The 27856-nt window shown below is 44.0% G+C and overlaps 1 protein-coding gene across 15 annotated transcripts in view; it reads left to right on the forward strand.

The window, feature by feature from the left end:
- Positions 1 to 27856, forward strand: part of PTPRS (protein tyrosine phosphatase receptor type S) — a 752553-nt gene that overhangs the window by 417761 nt on the left and 306936 nt on the right. For 11 of the 15 annotated variants that reach the window (XM_063914875.1, XM_063914874.1, XM_063914881.1 and 8 more), the window contains one exon: positions 8313 to 8430. The exons of the other annotated variants lie outside the window; for them this stretch is intronic. In XM_063914875.1, coding sequence (XP_063770945.1) covers positions 8313 to 8430 — 118 coding nt within the window. The remainder of the gene's footprint in view (positions 1 to 8312; positions 8431 to 27856) is intronic. 15 annotated transcript variants of the gene reach the window in all.

Here is a 27856-nt window from a genome sequence, read left to right on the forward strand (position 1 = left end):
CTGAAAGACACGGCTGATCGTAACATTGAGACTACACTCAAATCATTGTACACAGCTGCTGCGGTGGCCCAAAGACCCACTATTGCATATGCGTGGATCACTAAAGCCATTGCAAAATGGTCAGGTAACATATTTGAGGGGTTAGATTCCTTATCTAGGGGGGAAGTTGTCTTACTCCTGCAGCATATACAGGACTCTGCGAACTTTATGGTGGAAGCCATAAAGTAAATTGACGTGCTTAACGCATGCACCACCACTATGGCAGTGTAGGCACGCAGAGGCTTGTGGCTACGCCAGTGGACTGCTGACGCGGACTCCAGCAAAGGCGTGGAAGGCCTACAATTCACAGGAGAGGCCTTGTTCAGAGATGAATTAGACAAATGGATCTCCACAGCTACTGCGGATAAGTCTACGTATCTTCCTTCCACAGCCCCCCCCCCCCCCCAAACCAAGAAGACTTATTCAGTTTCTAAGTTACAGTCTTTTCAGACGGCCAAGTTCAAGGGCAAATCCAGAGGTGCTTCTACGCAAACCAGCAACAGCAGGTGCTCTGGAACAGAGCTCAGGCTCTTGCTTCCTCAAAGATTTCAGCATGACGGTGGACTGCAATGCCTGGTAGGCTGTCATGTGGGAGCACGCCTACAATTCTTCGGTCAAATCTGGTCAAATTCGTGCCAGGATCCCTGGGTCATAAATCTTATTTCCCAGGGCTACAGATTGGAGTTCCAAGAGCTCCCACCTCACAGATTCTTCAAATCAGGCTTGCCAGTTTCACAAGAGGCAAGTATAACGTTACAACATGCCATCCAAAAACTGGTACAGACTCAGGTCATTGTTCCAGTTCCACCTCATCAGCTAAACAAGTGGTACTATTCCAACTTGTTTGCAGTACCGAAACCGGACGGTTCGGTAAGACCAATTTTGAACCTCAAGTTGTTGAACCCGTTCTTACGAGTGTTCAAATTCAAGATGGAGTCTCTGAGAGCGGTGATCTCAGGTCTGGAGGAGGGGGAATTCCTAGTGTCTCTGGATATCAAGGATGCACTCCTTCATATTCCGATCTGGCCGCCTCATCAGGCTTAACTACGGTTTGCACTGCAGGACTGTCACTACCAGTTTGAGGCCCTGCCATTTGGTCTCTCCATGGCACAGAGTGTGTTCACCAAGGTGATGGCAGAGATGATGTTTCTACTCCGCAAACAGGGAGTGAACGTAATTCCGTACCTGGACGATCTCCTGATTAAAGCAACGTCCAGGGAAAGGTTGCTGGACAATATTGCTCTCTCAACCAAACTTCTCCAGGATCATGGGTGGATTCTGAACCTTCCGAAGTCTCACCTAGAGCCGACACGGAGGCTCCTATTCCTGGGAATGATACTGGATACGGAGTCGCAGAAGGTGTTCCTTTCTTTGGAAAAGGCATTGGTGATTCAGTTGATGGTTTGGGATGCCCTGAAGCCAACCCGGATATCGGTGCATGTATGCATTCACCTTCTGGGGAAAATGGTGGCCTCTTACTAGGCTCTTCAATACGTAAGGTTTCACGCAAGACCCTTCCAGCTCGATCTGTTGGACAAATTGTCCGGATCGCATCTTCACATGCACCAGAGGGTCCGTCTGTCACCAAAAGCCAGGATCTCCCTTCTGTGGTGGCTACAGACCTCTCACCTCGTCGAGGGTTGGAGGTTCGGAATTCAGAATTGGATTCTGTTAACCACAGACGCAAGCCTCAGAGGTTGGGGAGCAGTCACTCAGGGGGTGCAGTTTCAAGGAAGATGGTCCAGTCAGGAAGTCATCCTTCCAATCAACATTCTGGAACTCAGGGCCATATACAACGCCCTTCTGCAGGCCTCACATCATCTTCAAGATCAGGTCATTCAGGTCCAGTCCGACAATGTGACGTCAGTAACGTACATAAACAGACAGGGCGGAACAAAAAGCAGAGCAGTAATGTCAGAGGTGTCAAGAATTCTCCTCTGGGCAGAGAGAGACGCTGTGGCGTTGTCAGTGGTCTTCATTCCAGGAGTAGACAACTGGGAAGCAGACTTCCTAAGCAGACCTGGGGGAGTGGGGCCTTCACCTGGAAGTGTTCAGGTGCTTAACAAGTTGATGGATGTCCACAGATTGATATGATGGCCTCTCGTCTCTACAAGAAGCTCAAGCACATGCACCAGAGGATCCGTCTGTCACCAAAAGCCAGGATCTCCCTTCTGTGGTGGCTACAGACCTCTCACCTCGTCGAGGGTTGGAGGTTCGGAATTCAGAATTGGATTCTGTTAACCACAGATGCAAGCCTCAGAGGTTGGGGAGCAGTCACTCAGGGGGTGCAGTTTCAAGGAAGATGGTCCAGTCAGGAAGTCATCCTTCCAATCAACATTCTGGAACTCAGGGCCATATACAACGCCCTTCTGCAGGCCTCACATCATCTTCAAGATCAGGTCATTCAGGTCCAGTCCGACAATGTGACGTCAGTAACGTACATAAACAGACAGGGCGGAACAAAAAGCAGAGCAGTAATGTCAGAGGTGTCAAGAATTCTCCTCTGGGCAGAGAGAGACGCTGTGGCGTTGTCAGTGGTCTTCATTCCAGGAGTAGACAACTGGGAAGCAGACTTCCTAAGCAGACCTGGGGGAGTGGGGCCTTCACCTGGAAGTGTTCAGGTGCTTAACAAGTTGATGGATGTCCACAGATTGATATGATGGCCTCTCGTCTCTACAAGAAGCTCAAGCGGTATTGTTACAGGGCGATAGACCCACAGGCGGTGGCGGTAGACGCCCTGACGACTCCATGGGTCTATCAGAGGGTGTACGTGTTTCCTCCACTTCCTCTGGTCCCAAGAATTCTAAAGAGGATAAAAAGGGAAAAGGTTCAAGCATTTCTAATTGCTCCGGACTGGCCAAGAAGGCCCTTGTACGCGTCCTGGTACATGGGCCTGGTACATGGAGATGCTCATCGAAGATCTGTGGCCTCTTCCTCTTCACGAGGATCTTCTGCAACAGGGCCCACTCGTCTATCGGGACTTACTGCGGCTACGTTTGACGGCATGGAAGTTGAACGGCTGATTCTAGCCAGGTAAGGGATCCCTAACAAGGTTATCCCGACTATGATCCAAGTCAGGAAGGGGGTAAAAGCTAAGCATTTCCATCGTATTTTGAATAAATATGTTTCTTGGTGTGAGAGCAGAAAGTTTTCTGCAGTGGAATTCCATCTAGGACGTTTCCTGCTTTTTCTACAAGCAGGAGTGGATGTGGGCCTACGTCTGGGCTCCATAAAAGTCCAGATTTCGGCCTTGTCCATTTTCTTTCAGAAACAATTGGCTTCTCTCCCTGAGTTCCAGACGTTCTTGAAAGGTGTTCTTCAGATCCAACCTCCCATTGTGTCTCCCACAGCACCTTGGGATCTCGATGTGGTGCTATATTTCCTCCAGTCGGATTGGTTTGAGCCGTTACAGGAGGTGGACGTAAAATATCTTACGTGGAAGACTGTCACACTGTTGGCCTTGGCTTCAGCAAGATGTGAGTCAGAGCTGGGGCCTTTGTCTCACAAAAGTCCCTATTTAATTTTCCATGAGGATAGAGCTGAACTCAGAACTTGTCAGCAATTTCTTCCTAAGGTGGTGTCTGCGTTTCACATCAACCAACCTATTGTGGTTCCGGTTGTCACCAACACCTCTGCTACTTTAGGGTCTTTGGATGTTGTGAGGGCTTTGAAGGTGTATGTGAAAAGAACTGCTCGTCACAGAAAGACGGACTCACTGTTTGTTCTTTATGATCCCAATAAGATTGGGTGTCCTGCTTCAAAGCAGACAATTGCTCGCTGGATCAGACTTACTATCCAGCATGCTTATTCCACGGCAAGTTTGCTATGTGCAAAATCTGTACAGGCCCACTCTACAAGGTTGGTGGGTTCTTCCTGGTCGGCTGCCCGGTGTATCTCGGCTTTACAGCTCTGCCAAGCATGTACTTGGTCAGGTTCAAACACGTTTGCAAAGTTCTACAAGTTCGATACTTTGGCCTTCAGGACCTTCAGCTTGGTCAGTCAGTTCTGCAGGAACCTCAGCACTCTCCCACCCGGTTTGGGAGCTTTGGTACATCCCCATGGTACTAAATGGACCCCAGTATCCTCTAGGATGTAAGAGAAAATAGGATTTTAATTACCTACCAGTAAATAATTTTCTCGTAGTCTGAAGAGGATACTGGGCGCCCACCCAGTGCTTTGTTCTTCCTGCACTGTTACTTGGTTAAGTAATGTTGGTTCAGCTGTTGCTGTTCCTGTTTCAAGTTTGGTTAGCTTGGCTTTCCTCTTATTGTGTGTGCTGGTTCGGAATCTCACCACTATCCTTATCTATTCTTCTCTCGAAGTATGTCCGTCTCCTCAGGCACAGTTTCCTAGACTGAGTCTGGTAGGAGGGGCATAGAGGGAGGAGCCAGCCCACACTATCAAATTCTTAAAATGCCCATGGCTCCTATTGGACCCATCTATACACCATGGTACTAAATGGACCCCAGTGTCCTCTACGGACCACGAGAAAAGGATTTACCGGTAGGTAATTAAAATCCTATTTTTCCAGCTTTTCACTGTTTATCTCCGTTTGCACTATATTGCTTCATGCTTTGAAATGAGGACTATCATGCAATGGGCATTTATAGACATTGAGGCTTTTGTAGAGTGAAAACTACATGATTTGCCACGGTCTACCATTTCTTGAGTGAATTTGCACTGCACATGCGGATACGTGCCCTTAGATATTTACGTGATTCTGCTACTTACATCCATGCACTTGCTTGCATCTAGCTCATTTAGGTGGGATTATTCTAACGTAGGTAAAGTACAGTAATAATACAGTATGTTCTGACAATTTAAAACATTTAAGACCCATACACACTAGAAGATATGAAAGACCAAATATATTGGTGAACAATTTCCCTTGAGCTCCCAGGTATAGATCATGAAAGACGTTGTGTATACACACTGAACGATTTTATAAAAGATATGAAAGACGAAAGATATTGGCTAAATCTTCTGGCACACCTCATTTAAATAATGGGCTGGTATTAAACCTTACATTTAAATAAAGGGCTGGCATTTTAAAAAAAATTATATTCAAAAATTAATTTTCTTCATAAATTATATATTGTAATATGAGTGACATGCTAAATTGTTCTTAAATTATCCAGGCTTTAAATAGACAGTGGTTGAAACTAAACATAGCAAAGTTAAATGCTGGTACCCTGCCTCCTATATGTTTTTCCTGCCCACCTAGCCCCTGTCCAAAGAAAAACAACACAATACGTTTTTTTTAGAGTACATTTTTTACTAAATAAATGATTAAGATAATAGAACTCTGGACCGGATTTATTGACTGTAATGAGGCCAACAATTGCCTCTGTAGCAGGGATTATGCCAACCGGTCATTGCAACAAATAATCCAGTACAGTAAAAGCCATAAATAGTAATGCCAACATCATTTGGGTAAAAAAGAAGAAACAGAATTTTAGAACTGTATTTTTTCTGATGAAATATAAACAATTTACAGTACAACATTCATTCAGGAGTGTGGATGATTATAGCTGGGGCCCGTAGCGTATGTATTGGGAATCCCAGGAGGAACCAGCGCAGAATATGTGGGTGGGTGAGGTGGCATGGGGACAGTGGTGCGGCCCGATGTTGTGGGATGCTGCCTTGATGGGGATGCTATGTGGCATCCCTCAAACAATCTGCTTTGAGAGGTATGCCTCATAACGTCATGTATCAAAGACTTGACACAGGCAAATTGATCTTGGGCCAGGCCACGCATCTGGGGTCTTTTGCAAAATCTCCTCTGCATGTTTAAAAAACCTTCAGATATGGACTTTGATGAACTGGATGCCTTCTCTGAAACCTTTGCCTTCTTGGGGGTGGCGGAGGTGTCAGCACCGGTTAGGCATGTAGTTCAGGACCTTCCACTTCGTGCTGTTGGCTCGTGGTGGTGTACAACCCAGAGTCTCTTCCTGTATAAACACAAACCACATTAGTTTTATGTAAAAATTTAGCATGGTGTATATATTACTATGTGTGACTACTTACCTGATCTCGACTCTCTGTTTCTTCCACTGCTGCCTCCGGCACAGGAGAGTGGGGATTAGTAGAGCTCCGGGAGTATCTCTCAAGTTCTTGATCAAGGGTAAACAGGAGCATGTCGTAGTACCAGAACGATGGTTTACGTACTTCATTGGCCCCCGCTCCTGAATGTTGCAACTCTTTATATTTCTTATGTTCCTTCATAAAGTTGGTTCTCAAATTTTGTGTTTTCTTTTTCACCCATGTGAGGTTGACATCACTGTCATTGTCTTTACTGTATTGAGCAAGATTTTCTAAGGCTGCATTTTTCTTGGACCGGTTGGCGTAGTCCTTGCTTTTCGTATGCTATAGGCAATCGTTGGCCTCATACAGTTCAATAAATCCAGTCCAGAATTCTCTGTCAGCAGTCATGGTCTAAAAAAAGTAAAAGAAATAACAAAGGTTGTTATACACATTTATGGGCAGCATGCTGCAAATACGGTACATGTGGGCTACACAATGGCAGACAGCGTGTACATGTAGCGAACATGTAGGCTACGCAATGGCGGACAGCGTGTACATGTAGCGTACATGTAGGCTACACAATGTTGGACAGCGTGAATGTAGCGTACATGTAGGCTATACAATGGTGGACAGCATGTACATGTAGCATACATGTAGGCTACACAATGGCAGACAGCCATTGGGCAGTGGGTTCATGTATGTTTAGAACATGCATGCACAACATTGGTGGGCAGTGGATGCATGTATGTTTTAAACATGCATGCACAACATTGGATGTCAGTGGGTGCATGTATGTTTAGAACATGCATGCACAACTTTGGTGGGCAGTGGGTGCATGCATGTTTAGAACATGCATGCACAACATTGGTGGGCAGTGGGTGTGCAGCGATCAGGCTTGGACTACGTATGCACTGCAATGCGCAGACAAGTTGTATGGGTACAAAGCTGATCATTGCTGTGCGATGGATTTACTAAAGAATCCATTTGCACAGCCTATCGCAAGGAGATTGAGAGGAAGAAGGTGTTTGTGGGTGTCAACTGACCGTTTTCTGGGAGTGTTTGGAAAAACGCAGGCGTGTCCAAGCGTTTGCAGAGCGGGTGTCTGACGTCAATTCTGGTCCTGAATAGGCTGAAGTGATTGCAGCGGCTGAGTAAGTCCTGAGCTACTCAGAAACTGCACAAACTCTTTTTGTACCACTTGGCTGCACATGCGATCGCAGACTTGCAAAGCTAAAATACACTCCCCTGTAGGCGGCGACTATCTGATCGCAGCGCTGCAAAAAATAGCTAGCAAGTGATCAGGTCTAAATTAGACCCATTGAGCGTACACACCAGAAGATATTTTGAATAATATCATTCAGAAAGGGTTTTCTGAGCGATATCTTTCAAAATATCATCTAGTGTGTATGGGGCTTTACGGTTAAATAGAGCTTTGGAAAGCCATATTATTTGCTAGTGGTCAGGGACAAAGGGAAATAGCTTTTGATTAGCTGTTTGCAAATGTTCAGTTTACACTGATCAAATGGTGCTTTTTCAACACTTGAGTATATATTGTTGCTGTATTGAGAGTTTTTATTACTTTGGGCCTAATTCAGACCTGATCGTACGATCAGCCACCCTGACATGCGGGGGGACGCCCAGCAAAGGGCTAGTCCGCCCTGCGTGTCTGGCCCTCCTCCCGCCGCACAGGTACAAAAGCATTGCACGGCGGCGATGTTTTTGTACCTGAAGAGTAGCTCCCTACCAGCGTTCTTTGGGTCGCATGGACCACGCCCCCAAAACGGCAGCCAAACGGATGCGCAGTTCAGACCTGATAAAACATATATGCCTTTGCTGCATGGAATGCATCTTCAGTTCTGCATGTGGTCATAAATACGCTGTTTTTGCTTGAGGCATTTTAAATCTTAAGTCATGCTCTTTTTGCCACCAACTTTGCATCATCCCCATTACCTCTGATACAAAAAAAATAAAAATGAAATGATTCTGATTGTATATATTGTTATATAAAATATGAGATACTATGATTTTTTTCCTTTTTTCTTATTTGTAAGGGTACATTAGAGGCCATATTTACTAGTGGGGTTTACATATTCATACCACCAACTTTGGCATCACTTTTATATTTCTATAGCAGTTAACCCCATGCCTGCAGAAATTATATTAATAACTGTGGATAGGCAGCTATATAACTGTAGATGTAATATACATCATCTACAGAGAGGTCAATATTTTGTCTTTTCAATTGACAGGAAATGGTTATAGATGGACTTCAACCTGAAACCTCATATTCCATAACAGTTGCTGCATACACTATGAAAGGAGACGGAGCACGTTGTAAACCAAAGCTTGTGACTACAAAGAGTGCAGGTGAGCCCTTTCTTAATATAAACTAATACCCCTTTCACACTGCCAATGTCAGATCCCACCCGGGAATTGGAAGTCCTTCCTGGGTGAGATCCGCAGCTGCTGCAGGCTTCCCCGACCCGGCAATAAGACGGGTGGGTTTCCATAGCAGCGGGGGGTGGAGTCGGCGGCGTGGAGGTGGAGGCGGCGCTGAGACTTGAGATCATCTCCGCGCCGCCTCTCCCTACTGTAGTAAACAGGTACCGGGACGCATTGACCCGGGAGCCCGTTTACGCAGCCACTGACCCGGTATTCAACCCGGGTATAACACTGCTTTATTCCCGGGTTGAATTGCCGGGTCAGGCGACCCGCAAGTTCAGCTATGCCCCTTTCACACCGCACGCCGACCCGTGTCGACCCGGCAATATGCTGGGTCGATACCGGGTTATTTGTGCGGTGTGAAAGAGGTATTAGTAACAAGCCCCCAGACTCTCAGTGGTCTGTTCACAGGATTCTGTGGGCAGGCTTAGTAGTCAGTGCTGCAGCAGACGCTGGTCCCCACTCTCTTTTCCTTGTTGCAGCTCTGTTTTTGCACTACAAACTTTAAAAGATTCTCCAGAACCCATCTTCATCACATTTATTTCTGAGAGATATTCTGATGAAAATGTAATTCTTAGTGACGCCAAGCAAATCCCTGTAATCTGTGATATTTCATTTTACCATCACTGCATGAGAGACTTTGCAGCACACAACAAATATATAATATACCAAAATAGACAATTTTCTTTACACAGAATAACCACATATGAAAATAAACATTTTACATTACACAGAATAACCAATTTGTGCTAATAAATATTCATTTGATAAAATAGAATATAAAACGTAAAGATTCTACAGTATTTAAAATGAACATATAGAATATCTATTATCGAAATTGTACATTTTTGATGATAGTGAAGTTGGCAGATGCCAGAGTGATGGTTTAATTTACGTGTAGTGATTCATTTACGTGTAGTGATTAATTTTAGATTCATTTTTCAGTATGTGTAGCATTTTGTTAGACAATTTTAGAATTTGTTACAGGGAAGGAGGTAATACAAATAATTCTGACAGAAATGGAACACAAATAGAAGGGCGAGCAGATAAGGAAGAATGTGGAATAATGTTAAAAATAGTTACAGGGATATTACAGTTTGCAATAAACATTCTTCCATTCCAGACTGGCACTTTTCCTGGTGAATTTCCATGATTAACTTTATAACTGACCTTTCTCTCTCTCATGAAATTCTCTTGTGCGCAGCTCTAGGCTACTATACAGTAGATCTCGAATTCCTCAGATGCACCTGATTGGATGGCAACGGCATCTGCTCAGTCAAGTGCTGAATATTTACTCCATTTTAGCTTTTTCATTTCACCCATTAAAGCTCTCAATATGGGAAAACGATAAAACATTTAGTTTTTGCACAGAACATGTAGATATTATTAGGGTTTCAATGGTGGTCCAAGTTTGCAGACCTCCACTTCACATGGAGCAGAAACAGTAATTATGCAGGTGTGGATCACATCAAGGCAGAACACAGGTTGCTTGATCACCAGGGATATTGAGCCCTGGTGACCAAAAGATTCTGCTGTACTTATTTGTGCTGATCTGCCTTTCCTAGGGTTTTCATTTGTTCTGCATGCTGATTGTCTGCTGTTTATTCCACAGAGGTAATGCTGTGCTCACAGCTCCCCCTCACTGTTCTTTTTAAACTATGTTGTATTCTCAGGGACCAATCACATGGAAAATAAAATAATGGAGTGGAATAAGAAATAATCACTGTTAAAGTAACTGGAATATCTGAAAAACTGCTAGTCTGTCACTTTTTTGTTTTGTATTAGTGAGTAATTAGATCTGTGCTTTTCTGTCCCATACTAAAACAGACTTCTAATATACAGTAATGTTTATTTAAGGATGTATATAGGTAATCCCTTTTCTTTACTGAGTCGTCCAACTGTGACGTTGTGCATGTGGAATAATTGTGTAATGTAATATTACACACAAGAAGCAGATATTTTCATAACAGAGTAAGCTTTCAACATACTAGAAGCCTATCAAGTAGAAACCACAACAGTATTCAGTTTTCTACTGCTCAGTACCCTACAAACTACATTTTAAAATGTGCGCTTTTTAGAGGAAGTAAAATTGGTGTACTTTCCTATAACTAATTAATTTAGGCACCCTCTTATCCATCTTTCTCTACAGATGACGAGCTACCAGATTATAGTTGGTATGATTTCAACACCAACATGTATATCCTGTATGACTAAAACCTTGTTCAAGTTTTTATCTTGCATGTTATGGGCTGATCTGTTTGATTAGAGGCAATATGTATTCTCGTGAGCTGGGATGGTTTCTGCCATAAAGATAAATAATGTTTGCTGAAGCTTCAGTATCGGTCTTTTCATTACCTGTACACATTCCCTCCTCAGCCCTTCATTCCTTCCAGAGAAATGGGATCTTTATTTATACTGCAAAAACCCTGAAATTAAAACAAACGCTGTAATAGCAGCACAATCTTTGTGAAATAGGGGTACCGTGTATTCAGAAACACACCTCCTCTCTTACTTGTGGTCTCTTTTCCCCTGCCTCTCAGTATGCCTTTATTGCTGTTTGGTGTCTGTTACATTCTTTTTGACTATCTGAAGATGATGTAGTAACTCATTTTTTGCATCATGTCATCTGGTCTTCTTATATTTAATTACCATATTGATGTTTTCACCTCTAAGTTAATGTATTTGTTAGCCTACTGGAGAAAGTCTCTCTCCCTGAAAAAATGTTTTGGCATTGTGTTCAAGTTAGACATTGGGGGGAATTCAAATGTTTGAAAAGTCGGTTGGGTGTCTGTTTTTTTCCTGTCTATTAGATAGGAAAAAACAGACACCCAACTGACTTTTCAAACAATTGAATACCCCCCATTGTGTCTAGTTAGTTTCCTCTAAAGTGACTTGATTGTCAACTTTTGAATTTGTTACTGTTAATGGGCCTTACACAGTTGTGTTTTATTTCTACGTTGTATTAATTTCTTAAACTCTTTCCAACAGAGCATTTTATCCAGAATCCCTACAAGATTCACTGGGAAAATATATATAATTGGTGGCAGCAGGGCCCTGAAATTTATAATTTCTTCTTGCAGCATATCACAGCAATAAGAAATCATATTTTGCTGGCATATAACATAAAACATATGCTGGTAAAGCATCTCCAGCAAAGGCTTGTGATGGTGATTGTTGTTTTCTGATACTGTGCATTTGAAGCTATTATACTGTACCTGCATAGGAGAGGAATGTGATAGAAAGAGAGGGAGGATGGAGCCTGCCATGGAATAATCATAAGCTCCCTGTTGTCATGGCTAATATTGTTTGTGAACCCGCACTAGTACTGGACACGTTCGGTCTTGAGCGCAGTGGACAGAATCGGGCTGACTTGATGAATGATTTGCTCATCCAGATGTGGCAGTAAGGCAGTATGCTCTATGAGGACAGGTGACTAGCTAAGGGTACTGGAACACTGGTGGTGGAAGCCACCAGTGCAATGGGTAGCTGGGTTGTCACCTAATGGAGAGTCATGTGAGAACTGGTGAGTTAACGGAATGCTGGGAGGATCAGCAATGCAGGAAAGTCACAAATCACTGGCTGGAACCAGCGTGATAGCTGTTGATGAGGCTGAGGACAACAGCAATGACTGTTAGACGAAGCTGAGAGCATCAGCAGTAACTGTAGACGTAGTTGAGGACATCAGCAATGACTGTAGAGGAAGCTGAAGGCATCAGCAGTAACTGTAGACGTAGCTGAGGACATCAGCAATGACTGTAGAGGAAGCTGAGGGCATCAGCAGTAACTGTAGACGTAGCTGAGGACATCATCAATGACTGTAGAGGAAGCTGAGGGCATCAGCAATAATTGTAGATGAAGCTGTGGACATCAGCAATACTTGTAGACGAAGCTGAGGATGTCAGCAATAGTTGTAGACGAAGCTAAGGATGTCGGCAATGCTTGTAGACGAAGCTGAGGACGTCAGCAATACTTGTAACCGAAGCCAAGGATGTCAGCAATACTTGTAAACTAAGCCAAGGACATCGGCAATGCTTGTAGACGAAGCTGAGGATGTCATCAATACTTGTACACGAAGCCGAGGATGTCGGCAGTGCGGGTTTCCAGATGCTGGGCAGCTAAGGTAGTGTAATGGGGATTCCGTATGCTGTGCAGTGCAGTGTCGGCACTGCTGGTTTCCCAGTAGCTGTGATGCGGTGGTTATGCACAATGGATACTGCAATGTTGAAGACAGCAGTGACAGATTTTCCGGATACTATGGTGCGCTACCTTGTGCAGCGGTGAACTAGAAGCTGGCAAGAACCAGCAGAGTCTCTAATACCCCTAGGGATATAGGTTAGTCCCTCTGGATCACTGGAGGACTTCCAGTGAATCTGGACATGCCAGGCTGTAGTGGCAGTGATGGCCCTTTAAATCATCCAGGGAGTCGAGCAGTGCGGGGGATGGTAGCTTGCACTGAGTCTGTTACCAGCAGGAGATTCTGGAGCTCACTCCAGGCTGAGAGACACCAAAGCATTGACAGCTTGCTAGTGCTGAGACCTGGAACTTATACCCAGTGCTTACAGCTGAGTGGATGAGCGGCTCACATGATGCGGAAGTGAATCGACAGAAATGTCGACCCTCTGAAAATCATGCATGTGTACTCAGTACTTGGTTTGGGTCCCTTTTGCATGAATTAATTGCCAATAGAAAGATGAGAGTCATGAGACTGAACAATGCAGAAGAGCTGAAGGTCGCTATTGAAGCATCCTGGGGTAAACTTACTAAGATGGGAGTTCTATTTAAGATGGGATGTTGCCCATAGCAACCAATCAGACTCTACTGCTCATTTATCTAGCACCTTCTAGAAGATAATACCTGGAATCTGATTGGTTGCTATGGGCAACATCCCATCTTAAATAGAACTGCCGTTTTAGTAAATTTACCCCCTGGTCTTCCATAACACCTCAGCAGTGTCACAGGCTGATAGAATCCATGCCATGACGCATTGAGGCAGTAATTCATGCAAAAGGGGCCCAAACCAAGTACTGAGTACATATGTATGATTATACTTTTCAGAGGGCCGACATTTCTGTATTTAAAATCCTTTTTTTATTGATTTTATGTAATCTAATTTTCTGAGATTTGGGATTTGGGATTATTTTAAACTGTAAATCACAATCATCAAAATTAAAACAAATAAAGGCTTGAAATATCTCACCGTGCATGTAATGAGTCTATATAATATATTAGTTTCACCTTTTAAATTGAATTACTGAAATAAATTAACTTTTGCACGATATTCAAATTTTCTGAGTTTCACCTGTATAGCGGATAGAGGCTAATGAATGACGGGCTGTTATAAAGTGGCGGACTACCGGTTGTCCACTGTTACCGATCTGCAATGCCTTCTTAATAGCTGACAATGTGCGGTCATTCTCTCCTTAAAACTTCTTTCGGTCTTACTGTTATGGCATGCTGCATTGGCAAATGATCTGGTATACGACATACTTTGAGTTATGTGCTAGCTGAAATCTAACTTCATATTTTTTCCTGGAAATGGATGATAGAATATATTACAAGGTAACATGAATTGACAAGTGGTGCATGTGCACCATATGCAACCCATTTTACGGGGATTACTAGGTGCAGTGTTGAGGGTACTCAAATTGGTAACATCCATTTTGACAAGAATGTCGCGGAGGCTTCTGCCTCTAGTGAAACATGTATAATTGTAGTGTCTTTAAGACCCAACTTCTGATCAGATTGTATCATGGGCCATCTCATCCCTTTTAGTGATGGAATTACTTACTTCGTTATAACGGTTTACCCAAGGAATAAATGCAGTATTGACACCATCTCTAGCATTAAATTGATCCTTGGGAGTACAAAAGGCCCTATCTTTCGCCTCCACGAACACCTTAAGATGATATACTCTAAGGAGAAATTTATCTACCATAAAGTCCATTAGGACCGGCTCAGATGTAATCCGCTTAATGCGCAGCATTTGAGATTACAGGAGGTCACATAATAGGGAGTCAGGGTGGCCACTAGAATAATGTAATAAATTATTATGATCTGATACTTTAATACTAGTGTAAAAATCATCCCAATTACATGGGGTTATCACAGCAGCATAGGATAAAAAGAGCCATTTATACTTGCAGCATATCCTTAATGAAAAGGCATTACAATCAACTAGGGAGCAGCGCTCTGAACCCTCCATGACTCAGTGTAACAGCATATCCCAACAGCTGTTTCTCTTACGTCCTAGAGGATGCTGGGGACTCCGTAAGGACCATGGGGAATAGACGGGCTCCGCAGGAGACATGGGCACTAAAAAAGAACTTTAGGTATGGGTGTGCACTGGCTCCTCCCTCTATGCCCCTCCTCCAGACCTCAGTTTAATACTGTGCCCAGAGGAGACTGGGTGCATTACAGGGAGCTTTCCTGAGTTTCCTGAAAAGGAAGTAATTTTGTTAGGTTTTTTATTTTCAGGGAGCCTGCTGGCAACAGACTCCCTGCATCGAGGGACTGAGGGGAGAGAAACAGACCTACTTTAATGTTAGGCTCTGTTTCTTAGGCTACTGGACACCATTAGCTCCAGAGGGAACGGAACGCAGGTCTCACCCTCGCCGTTCGTCCCAGAGCCGCGCCGCCGTCCTCCTCGCAGAGCCGGAAGATAGAAGCCGAGTGAGTATGTGAAGAATGAAGACTTCAGAGGCGGCAGAAGACTTCAGATCTTCATTGAGGTAACGCGCAGCGGTAACACTGCGTGACATTGCTCCCACACAACACACACACGGCAGGCACTGTAAGGGTGCAGGGCGCAGGGGGGGCGCCCTGGGCAGCAATAGGAACCTCCAATCTGGCTAAAAACAATATATACAGGCTATGTATATAACAGATCCCCCGCCAGTTTTTAAATATTTTCAGCGGGACCGAAGCCCGCCGCTGAGGGGGCGGAGCTTGTTCCTCAGCACTCACCAGCGCCATTTTCTCCACAGCACACCGCTGAGAGGAAGCTCTCCGGACTCTCCCTTGCTTACCACAGTGAAAGAGGGTTTTAAAGAAGGGGGGGGGCACATAATTTGGCGCAGATAAATGTTAACCGCGCTATCTGGGTAAACATATTGTGTTTTTTCCTGGGTCATTGGCGCTGGGTGTGTGCTGGCATACTTTCTCTCTGTCTCTCCAAAGGGCCTTGTGGGGGAACTGTCTTCAGATAAGAGGATTCCCTGAGTGTGTGGTGTGTCAGTACGCGTGTGTCGGCATGTCTGAGGTAGAAGGCTCTCCTAGGGAGGAGGTGGAGCAAATGACTGTGGTGTCTCCGTCGGCAATACCGACACCTGACTGGTTGGATATGTGGAATGTTTTAAGTGCTAATGTGGATTTATTGCACAGAAGGTTGGACAAAGCTGAGTCCAGGGAATGTACAGGGAGTCAAGCCCTGCCTACTCCTATGTCGCTGGGACCTTCGGGGTCTCAAAAGCGCCCACTATCCCATAGAGTAGACACTAATACCTACACGGATTCGGACTCCAGTGTCGACTACGATGATTCAAAGTTACAGCCCAAATTGGCTAAAAGTATTCAATATATGATTATTGCAATAAAGGATGTACTGCATATCACAGAGGATCCCCCTGTCCCTGACACGAGGGTACACATGTATAAGGAAAAGAAACCTGAGGTAACCTTTCCCCATCTCATGAGCTGAACGAGTTATTTGAAAAGGCTTGGGAATCTCCAGACAAGAAACTGCAGATTCCCAAAAGGATTCTTATGGCGCATCCTTTCCCGACTAAGGACAGGATACGGTGGGAATCCTCCCCAAGGGTGGACAAAGCGTTGACACGCTTATCCAAAAAGGTAGCGCTGCCATCCCAAGGATACCAAAAAGGTAGCGATAAGGATACCAAAAAGGTAGCGCTGCCATCCCAAGATACGGCTACCTTCAGAGATCCTGCTGATCGCAAGCAGGAGGCTACCTTGAAGTCCATTTACACACATTCTGGTACCTTACTCAGACCGGCGATAGCGTCGGCTTGGGTTTGTAGCGCTGTAGCAGCGTGGACAGATACCTTATCGGCGGAAATTGATACCCTCGATAAGGATACCATTTTATTGACCCTGGGTCATATTAAAGATGCTGTCTTATATATGAGAGATGCTCAAAGAGACATTGGCCTACTGGGTTCTAGAGTCAACGCGATGGCGATTTCTGCTAGACGAGTCCTATGGACCCGACAATGGACGGGTGATGCCGACTCAAAGAGGCATATGGAGGTTTTACCTTACAAGGGTGAGGAATTGTTTGGGGAAGGTCTCTCGGACCTGGTTTCCACAGCTACGGCAGGTAAATCAATTTTTTTGCCTTATATTTCCTCACAGCCTAAGAAAGCGCCACCTTATCAGATGCAGTCCTTTTGGTCACATAGAAACAAGAGAGTACGAGGATCATCCTTTCTTGCCAGAGGTAAGGGCAGAGGGAAAAAGCTGCCAACCACAGCTAGTTCCCAGGAGAAGTCCTCCCCGGCCTCTACAAAATCCACCGCATGACGCTGGGGCTCCGCTGAGGGAGTCCGCCCCAGTGGGGGCACGTCTTCGACTTTTCAGCCACATCTGGGTTCACTCACAGGTGGATCCCTGGGCAATAGAAATTGTTTCCCAGGGTTACAAGCTGGAATTCGAAGAGGTGCCTCCTCGCCGGTTTTTCAAATCGGCCCTACCAGCTTCTCCCCCAGAAAGGGAGATAGTTTTAAATGCAATTCACAAATTGTGTCTTCAACAGGTGGTGGTAAAAGTTCCCCTGCTTCAACAAGGGAGGGGGTATTACTCAACCCTATTTGTCGTCCCGAAACCGGACGGTTCAGTCAGACCCATTTTAAATTTAAAATCCTTGAACCTATACTTGAAAAGGTTCAAGATGGAATCGCTCAGAGCGGTCATCGCCAGCCTCTCAATATCCCGAAGTCACAGTTGGTTCCTACGACTCGTTTGACCTTTTTAGGCATGATTCTGGATACGGACCAGAAAAGGGTTTATCTTCCGATAGAAAAGGCCCAGGAACTCATGACTCTGGTCAGGGACCTATTGAAGCCAAAACAGGTGTCAGTGCATCACTGCACTCGAGTCCTGGGAAAAATGGTGGCGTCTTACGAGGCCATTCCCTTCGGCAGGTTCCATGCGAGGACTTTCCAATGGGACCTACTGGACAAGTGGTCCGGGTCACATCTACAGATTCATCGGATGATTACCCTGTCCCCCAGGGCCAGGGTATCTCTCCTGTGGTGGCTGCAGAGTGCTCACCTTCTAGAGGGTCGCAGGTTCGGCATTCAGGACTGGATTCTGGTAACCACGGACGCGAGCCTCCGAGGTTGGGGAGCAGTCTCGCAGGGAAGAAACTTCCAAGGTCTTTGGTCAAGCCAGGAGACTTGTCTTCACATCAACGTCCTGGAGCTGAGGGCCATATACAACGCCCTTCGTCATGCGGAGACTTTGCTTCGCGACCTACCGGTTCTGATTCAGTCAGACAACATAACCGCAGTGGCTCATGTAAACCGCCAAGGCGGCACAAGGAGCAGAGTGGCAATGGCAGAAGCCACCAGGATTCTTCGCTGGGCGGAAAATCACGTAAACGCAATGACCGCAGTGTTCATTCCGGGAGTGGACAACTGGGAAGCAGACTTCCTCAGCAGAGACGATCTATATCCTGGAGAGTGGGGACTTAATCAGGAAGTCTTCGCACAGATTGCAAGTCAGTGGGGACTGCCCCAGATAGACATGATGGCGTCCCGCCTCAACAAGAAACTACAGAGGTATTGCGCCAGGTCAAGAGACCCTCAGGCGGTGGCAGTGGATGCCCTGGTGACACCGTGGGTGTTCCAGTCGGTCTATGTGTTTCCTCCTCTTCCTCTCATCCCCAAGGTGTTGAGAATAATAAGAAAAAGAGGAGTACAGACAATTCTCATTGTTCCAGATTGGCCGTGAAGGGCCTGGTATCCGGATCTGCATGAAATGCTCACAGAAGATCCGTGGCCTCTTCCTCTAAGACAGGACCTGTTACAACAGGGGCCCTGTCTGTTCCAAGACTTACCGCGGCTGCGTTTGACGGCATGGCGGTTGAAAGCCGGATCCTAGCGGAAAAGGGCATTCCGGATGAGGTCATTCCTACTCTGATAAAGGCTAGGAAGGACGTGACAGCTAAACATTATCACCGTATAGGGCGGAAGTATGTTTCTTGGTGTGAGGCCAGGAATGCTCCTACGGAAGAATTCCATCTGGGCCGTTTCCTTCACTTCCTACAAACTGGAGTGAATTTGTGCCTAAAATTAGGCTCCATTAAGGTTCAGATTTCGGCCCTATCCATTTTCTTTCAGAAGGAATTAGCTTCTCTCCCAGAAGTACAGACTTTTGTGAAGGGAGTGCTGCATATTCAGCCTCTTTTTGTACCTCCGGTGGCGCCTTAGGACCTTAATGTGGTGTTGAGTTTCCTTAAGTGGCACTGGTTTGAACCACTTAAAACGGTGGAATTAAAATATCTCACTTGGAAAGTGGTCATGTTGTTAGCCTTGGCTTCGGCTAGGCAAGTGTCAGAGTTGGCGGCTTTGTCTCATAAAAGCCCCTATCTGGTTTTCCATGTGGATAGAGCGGAATTGCGGACCCGTCCTCAATTCTTGCCTAAGGTGGTTTCATCTTTTCATATGAACCAACCTATTGTGGTGTCTGTGGCTACGCGAGACTTGGAGGATTCCGAGTCCCTTGATGTGGTCAGGGCTTTGAAAATTTACATGGACAGAACGGCTCGGGTCAGAAAAACAGAAGCACTGTTTGTCCTGTATGCAGCCAACAAGGTTGGCGCTCCTGCTTCGAAGCAGACTATTGCTCGCTGGATCTGTAACACGATTCAGCAGGCTCATTCTACGTCTGGATTGCCGTTACCAAAATCGGTAAAGGCCCATTCCACTAGGAAGGTGGGCTCTTCTTGGGCGGCTGCCCGAGGGGTCTCGGCATTACAACTGTGCCGAACTGCTACTTGGTCGGGTTTAAACACCTTTGCAAAGTTCTACAAGTTTGATACCCTGGCTGAGGAGGACCTCCTGTTTGCTCAGTTGGTGCTGCAGAGTCATCCGCACTCTCCCGCCCATTTGGGAGCTTTTGTATAACCCCCATGGTCCTTACGGAGTCCCCAGCATCCTCTAGGACGTAAGAGAAAATAAGATTTTAAACCTACCGGTAAATCTTTTTCTCCTGGTCCGTAGAGGATGCTTGGCGCCCGTCCCAGTGTGGACTACATCTGCAAGTCTTGTATATAGTTTTTGCTTACATAAGGGTTATGTTACGGTTTTGATCAGTCTCGGACTGATGCTGTGTTGTTTCATACTGTTAACTGGTTCGTATATCCCAAGTTATACGGTGTGGATGGTGTGGGCTGGTATGAATCTTGCCCTTAGATTAACAAAAATCCTTTCCTCGTACTGTCCGTCTCCTCTGGGCACAGTTTCTCTAACTGAGGTCTGGAGGAGGGGCATAGAGGGAGGAGCCAGTGCACACCCATACCTAAAGTTCTTTTTTAGTGCCCATGTCTCCTGCGGAGCCCGTCTATTCCCCATGGTCCTTACGGTGTCCCCAGCATCCTCTACGGACTAGGAGAAAAAGATTTACCGGTATGTTTAAAATCTTATTTTTGTCACTCCTTCCTCAGGGGACTGCCAACTGAGCTGCACCCAGGGCTCACCTTATATCCCCAACCGAGTTAACCTTAATTGGTGACAGTGGACCTCACCTGCGTCCTGCAGCACAAGTCTGCCTGCTTCAGATCGGGGTGGTTACCATGGTAACAGCCAGGCGCCGGAAGTGCCGTCACTTGTGGAACCAAAAGTGCTTACCTCGGAATGCATGAACCAATTTACACCAAACTTGGTACACATATGACTTGCAATCTGGGAACAAACACTGTGGGGGTAAGACACGCCTAGCACCCCTAGGGGTGAGGCAGCAGCACATAGTATTTCAGCAGACAGTATAACTATGGAATGCTTTGTTCTATTTACACCAAACTTGGTACACATATGACTCACAATCTGGGAACAAACACTGTGGCGGGTAAGACACCCCTAGGGGTGAGGCAGCAGCACATAGTATTTCAGCAGACAGTATAACTCTGGAATGCCTGGTGCAATTTACACCAGACTTGGTAAGTAACATGATTTACAATCTGGGAACAAACACTGTGGGGGTAACGCACCCCTAGGGGTGGGCCAGCAGCACAGAGTATATTAGGAGATGCATGATATGTCAGGCTGGACAGGGCAGCATTTGACAGGGGCAGTGGAATGGAGGTAGCACGAACCCACACAGTGAGAGTTATTAAGTGGAAGTAGCGGGTTCCCCCAGCAGCACAGAGTATATCAGGAGATACATAATGTGCTGCGCTATGTAAGAAACTGTAAATAAATCGATCATTTCACAGGGGCACTGACATGATGTGAGGAGGGGAATGGAGACAGCAAGCAGCCACAGACTGAGATTTATGGGGGGGGGGACCAGAACGGGGTCCGGATACTACACAAAGTGGGTCAGGGAAGCAAGATATGCCTATATACTAGATCTCCAACCATCGTAAATTAACGAACAACTATAATTCTAATTTACCATCCTCATCCCGTAGTGAAGCATGGGTATTCAGCTAATTTATATATATATACAGAGAGAGAGAGAATGTGTGTGTGATTGAATTTAATTGTGGAAAGAGATATATTGGGAAAGCTAGTCGGCTAAATACTGCATATTGGAGCGTACATGGAATATTATGAACTTAAGAGAAGGATATATAGTATGACATAAGCTAAAGAGAGAGACCTGCTGGATAACCTGACCCTATATGGGCTCGATAAAATTATTTTTACTGGACTATTGAAATAAATTAATTTTATGGGCTTACAGGAATGTTAATAAATCCCTCCCATCCCATGTTGTAATATGTGAGAGAGTTATGTTCTTCTATTCAGTTATATATGATATGATATATAGAACTTTAACTTAATCGGCCACTTTAATTTATATGTTTTCGTATGGAGATTGAAGGCTGTGAAAGTAGATTAAATACTAATACTTAACCTGACCCTATTCTCTTTTATTTTCTCTTCAATTAATTATCTTCATTAACCCCCCATTTTCTCTTTCGGGAAGGTGGTGACTCTGGGAGGGGATCAGGGATCAGTACGAAATCCCGCTGGACGGGATCCCGTCGGTCGAAATACCGACACCAGAATCCCGGGCCAGCACAATCCCGAGCGAGCGGAACGCAGCCCCTTGCGAGCTCGCTGTGCTCGCCACGCTGCGGGCACAGTGCCTCGCTATGCTTGGCACACTCATTTATTCACCCTCTATAGGTGTCGTGGACACCCACGGAGGGTGAATATGTCGGGATTGTGCTGGTCGGGATTCCGGTGTCGGTATTTCGACCACTGGGATTCCGCCCGGCGGGATGTTGACCGCATCCCTCTGGGAGTACTATAATCTCTATTTTGGACGTGTTGAGCTTTCATTGCATTCTTTAGTTAATATGGAGTTATCTATGTGGTGGATAGCAGAGAGACAGAGTCTTATATAATACAGAAAGGGAGAGCTGTAGGGAGAAGAGGAAGATTAGGTTGTCGTCACTATAGAGATGGTATTGGATGCTGAATGAGAGCATTAGTCTTCCAAAGAGAAATGTGTATATTGAAAAAAGCAGAGCACAAGAATGTGCATTCTGGGGCCCCGACATATAGTGATAGTGGAGGACAGGAAATGCCAGAGGTAGAGACACTAAAGAGGTACTTTGATAGGTAGGACTTTGATAGGGAGGGAGATCTACTGTGTCAAAACAACAATTGGTTAGGATACAAAAAAGAAGGTGGTGAATAGGGTGGTATGTGGAGAAGAGAGAGAGACTGTGTCAATAGATGGTTTCTTTAAAATTGTTGAGATGAGAGCTTTTTTTAAATGAGTCTGGAAATGTGCAAATGTGGAAAGACCGGTTGAAGAGTTAGAAATGCTTTATTCTTATCTAACCCTGCACCATTTTTCTTTCCCAGTTCACTGTCCAACTGTTCCCTTCCCTTCCCCTATAATGTAAGCTCCCACGGGCAGTGTCCTACTTCCTCTTGTTCTTCTCTAGCACACTCCATGTCACCAGTCCTCCGTTCCCTAATCTTTCTCCCGTTCAGAAACTCTGTTCTGTCTGCTCTCCTATATCTTGCATACAGGATCGATGAGTACTGAATTGATTCCCACCTTACCCACCTCTATTTTCATTGATTTGCCCTACCCATGCTCAAGTTATCTGTCCTTCCCACTCTGCTGTAATATTAATTCTGGTACTTATTTTATGTCATTCCTTTGTGTATTGTATTTAAGGTATAATGCCCTGTGTCACACTTCCTCTTGCCTGCTTACTATGGGTTTCAGGTGTGCTTTTGGTCTTAATTCATGATGAGTTCACAACCCAAATTTTTTGCAGTATGTTTTTATGTGTATGTTATCTTTTACAGCCTATTTTGTATCCAGTGATACTCTCTTTTTAGTACTGCGTTCTGTAATAAATCTTTTACTACTTTTATATTTACATTCTTTTAAGTCTCCTACTATTTCTGACACCATTGGTCGCCTAAATACCTTATTCCACTTTTCCATGTTCCATTTTTAAGCACTTGTACCAGTGCTTAGTCTATCTAAGGTTAGAGCGGATGCCCTTTTATATAAAGGGAGTGTGTATTAGGAGACATCAGTTACTAGACTGTGGGGTCCACATACTAGTGTGTTTTTCGCTTATACTGTGTCTTTGGCGCTGATAGCTTCCTCTGTATATGTATATATATGTATATATATATATACAGGTTGAGTATCCCTTATCCAAAATGCTTGGGACCAGAGGTATTTTGGATATGGGATTTTTCCGTATTTTGGAATAATTGCATACTATAATGAGATATCATGGTGATGGGACCTAAGTCTAAGCACAGAATGCATTTATGTTACTTATACACCTTATACACACAGCCTGAAGGTAGTTTTAGCCAATATTTTTTATAACTTTGTGCATTAAACAAAGTGTGTCTACATTCACACAATTCATTTATGTTTCACATACACCTTATACACACAGCCTGAAGGTCATTTAATACAATATTTTTAATAACTTTATGTATTAAACAAAGTTTGTGTACATTGAGCCATCAGAAAACAAAGGTTTCACTATCTCACTCTCCCTCAAAAAAGTCCGTATTTCGGAATATTCCGTATTTCGGAATATTTGGATATGGGATACTCAACCTGTATATATGTGTATATATATATATATATATATATATATATATATATATATATCCAAAATTCGAAATCCATCGTTTTTGGGTCCCCTACTGAGATAATTACATTAATATTATATATATTACATAGAATATTTATAAACATAAATATTTAAAGATAACATGTATAATACATATGTCATTACCTCAGTAGGGGACCCAAAAATGTGGGATTTTGGATAAGGGATACTCAACCTATATATATCAGAGTAGGTTAGCTGGGTGGTAGGCTGTTTAGATTAGGTCATTTTTTAGATCAGATTTTTTTTTAGCATCTGTTCAGACAGGATGGTATCTAACCCTCCCTCCCCGCAGCCTAGCCCTAACTTTCCTCCCTGCAGCCTAACCCTAACCCTCCATCTAGTGCCTAAACCTGCAGCACTCTGATCATTGCTTATGCAATCAGGAGGCATCTATCTTCAACAAACTCCTCCTGCTATATTAACATTTTGATGATACAGAATTGCACTGCCAAGTCCTCGCAGCTGGGCAACTCCTTTCAAATATGAATCAGGCCCTATGTATACTACTATTCATTTTGATTCCATTTTACATTGTTATATCTGTCTTTGTCATCAATAACCTTCTATGAGATCAGAGAAACATGGCCAACAAAGCAGCCAAGTCTACCCTGCCTTGCAGCAGGCTCTGGTAAACACTTTTGCTGCCTTAGGGGGTGTTTCAGTTGTTTTACCAGTGATGCTAATCAATGGGCGCCCAATGGAGCAGTTCAATTATTGCTCCATTCAGGTGCAAGTGCCGTCATTTCTGCTTGCAGCCATCCGAGGTGGCAAGCACAATTGTGCGAAAAGTGTCCTGTTTGGGTGCCCAAACAGTACTTTTCTCATTGCAACCAGTACTTTTAAGCTGTGTTTAGCAGTTTTAAGCAGCTAAACCGGATCTATTTTGGTACGACAAGCACAATAATGAGCACCCAGAACAACGGAATTGCTCCATTGGGCGCCCATTAATTATTGCGGCTGTTAAAACAATTGAATTCCCCCCTTAGATTCTGTCCCTTTAGAAGTTTTTGCCAATATTGATAGGAGTCTGCTCATCATTATTATCTTTTGCTAAATAAACATATTTTAACATGATTTGTTTGTGATCCTTTGTACAACATTCTAGAAAATCCATGGTTGTGACTCCTTGTTATAGTGAAATGTTTTGTATGTATATTCTGTATGAGGCTGCATACATTTTGTGACACCCTATAAATAAAGGTTGAAGGTATGAAATGCCAGCGAATAAGATCCTGGTTGTTATGATCCTGACAGCGGTGCGAGCGCAAGAAAGCCCCTTGCGGGCACTGTGGCTTGCTGCACTCGCCACAGGTTCTATTCTCCCTCTATGGGTGTCGTGGACCAATAGAGAATAGACTGTGGCGGCGGTATGCTGGCGACAGCATTTCACCACTAGTCGGGATTCCGGTGTCTGCATTGTGACTGCCGGGATCCTGTCAGCGGTATTTTAACCGCTTCTCAAATAAAAGATAAAAATATTAGAAGTGGAGTGAGGGAGCAGAGAAGTTGGGAGACAACAGTGATGATGAGTGGGCAGATTTTAGTATGAAATCAGTGTTGATACTTTGAGCTAACGTAAGTTAGCCTCAAATTTGCAGTAATTTACCATTTATTTGGTCTTTTGCTGCTATTTTTGCAGCAAAGATTTTATTTTTTTGTGGATACGTGTGCTCCCGCGATTCGTGTATTCATTTGCAAAACCGTGTAAAGAAGATTTCCGCAGCTGTTGCAGCTGGCAGTGAAAAGTGATTTTTTTATTTTATTTTTTTAAATCTGCCTGTACCCCAAAAAAGCTAAACTAACATTGGATAACAGTATAACAGTTTATTAATGGTTATTATTATTGGTTAAATTTCTGGTAATTAAATTGGGTCAAATGGCTGTTTTAATGTAGCCCAAATTGACTTTGGGCTACATTAAAATGAGTAGATGTATATATTTGAGTCATTTTAGGGGAATATTTTTTTCAAAAGTGGAAACAGACCGATTACTCCCACCAACAAGTCTAAAAACACTTGTCCCATCTCATAAAGCACCCCAATATACTTGTCCTATACCTTGTACCCCAATTTCATTTTGCACCCCAAAAATTACATGTCATTGTTGGCCAATTAAAAATAATTAAAAGCCTTAAAGTGCCTTATCATTCAGGGGAGTCTCCCAGGGGTTCAGAACCAAATCCCTACATTTTTAACTTAAAATAGGGATTTTCCCTCAGTTTATCACCTGCTGAGAGTTGTTAAATTTAAATTCCCGGTAAAATTACAGCAAATCCGTTTTCACAGATAATTGAATAGGCCTTTTCGACAATTTACCTCAAATGCTTTTTCGAGGCTAATTGAATTTGACTTTTTTGTCTTCATTTGTTGGAGAAAATGTACTTACTGTATTGTCGATTGGGGACTGTTTAAGAAGGTTGATGGAGTGTGCAAGATTTTGCATAAGGAAATATCTTGTTGCATGGTGTTCTGTTTCTTTTAAGTAGGTGGCAAATCATGGGGAAGGAGGTGAAGGTGATAAGATTAAGAAGCAAGCTAAAGGTGGCATAGAGGTGACAATGTTAGAGACCTATATTTGCTTTAAAAGTCAGAGTATTGCTGCAAGATAAAAGCATGAATTTACAGTGGAGACAGCATTAAGGGAGAGATTTTAATTATGATTTCCCTTGAACTGGCAGTAGGACATTTTGACTAACTTTACCAGCGATTTTGGCTACGGGCGATTTTGGCTAACTCATTTAAGCAAGGGAATGCTTTTTCTTTTCCAGCGACCTAGCCAAAATTGACTTGCCTGCACATCTATAACTACCAAAAAAAAAAAGAATCTCTGTGTGTATGGACCTTAAGAGAGATTTTCTTTAGTGCACTTTTGCTGGTAGAGGGTCTGTTTGGTTTTCCCTTTGTGTAGGTTTGGATTGAAGGACATATGTGGTAGCTAGTGATGCACTGCCTAAGGGTGAAGTAAAGGTCCATACACACGTAGCGATATAGCTGAGAGATTTGGACTATATAGTCAAAATTGCAAAGAAAGTTAGAGTATATCGCTCTGTGTGTACACAGCCAGCTATAGCGATGTGCGTACCCGCCAGGTCGCTATCGCTGCTAAAAATAGACTGTGCAGGCAAGTCAATTTTGGCTAGGTTGCTGGAAAAGAAAAAGCATTCCCTTGTTTAAATGAGTTAGCCAAAATCGCTGGTAAAGTTAGTCAAAATCGCTGGTTAAGTTAGTCAAAATCTCCTACAGCCAGTTCAAGGGAAATCGCTCAGTCAAAATCTCTCATAGTTAAAATCTGTCCGTGTGTATGCACCTGTAGACTCTTTTTTTTATTTTATTTTTATTTTTTTATTTGGTAGTTATAGATGATAGTAGCTGCTCTAATAAATAAGACAGATTGGATCAAAATATTTAGGTGTTTCTGTATGTGTGCAAATTAAATGCAGAGAAAAGGGGAAGTATAGAATGTTGTGGCCAGAAAGCAAAGCAAACTTAAAGAAACTAGCAGAAGTGTGAGTAAACAGTATCCAGTAGTGACAGTGGGTGGCGCATGAAGGGGGTAATCCAGAGTTGATCACAGCAGCAAATCTGTTAGCAGTTGGGCAAAACCATGTGCACTGCAGGAGGGGCAAATATAACGTGCAGAGAGAGTTAGATTTGGGTGGGGTGTGTTCAAAGTGAAATCTAAATTGCAGTGTAAAAATAAAGCAGCCAGTATTTACCCTGCACAGAAACAAAATAACCCACCCAAATCTAACTCTCTGCACATGTTATATCTGCCACACCTGCAGTGCACATGGTTTTTCCCCGATCAACTCTGAATTACCCTTAAGTTTGGGCTCGCCCCATGAAAATGTATTTCTCTGCACATTTTAAATCTTCCACACCTGCAGTGCAATATGTTTTTGCCAAGTTACTTGCTCTTTTTTTGTTTGCTCCCAAATCAGAATCAGCCGCTATTAGGGAAATTCAATTAAGAGTGGGAGATTTTAAAAACCCAGCA

Source organism: Pseudophryne corroboree, chromosome 1 (assembly GCF_028390025.1).
Source record: "Pseudophryne corroboree isolate aPseCor3 chromosome 1, aPseCor3.hap2, whole genome shotgun sequence".
NCBI lineage: Eukaryota > Metazoa > Chordata > Amphibia > Anura > Myobatrachidae > Pseudophryne > Pseudophryne corroboree.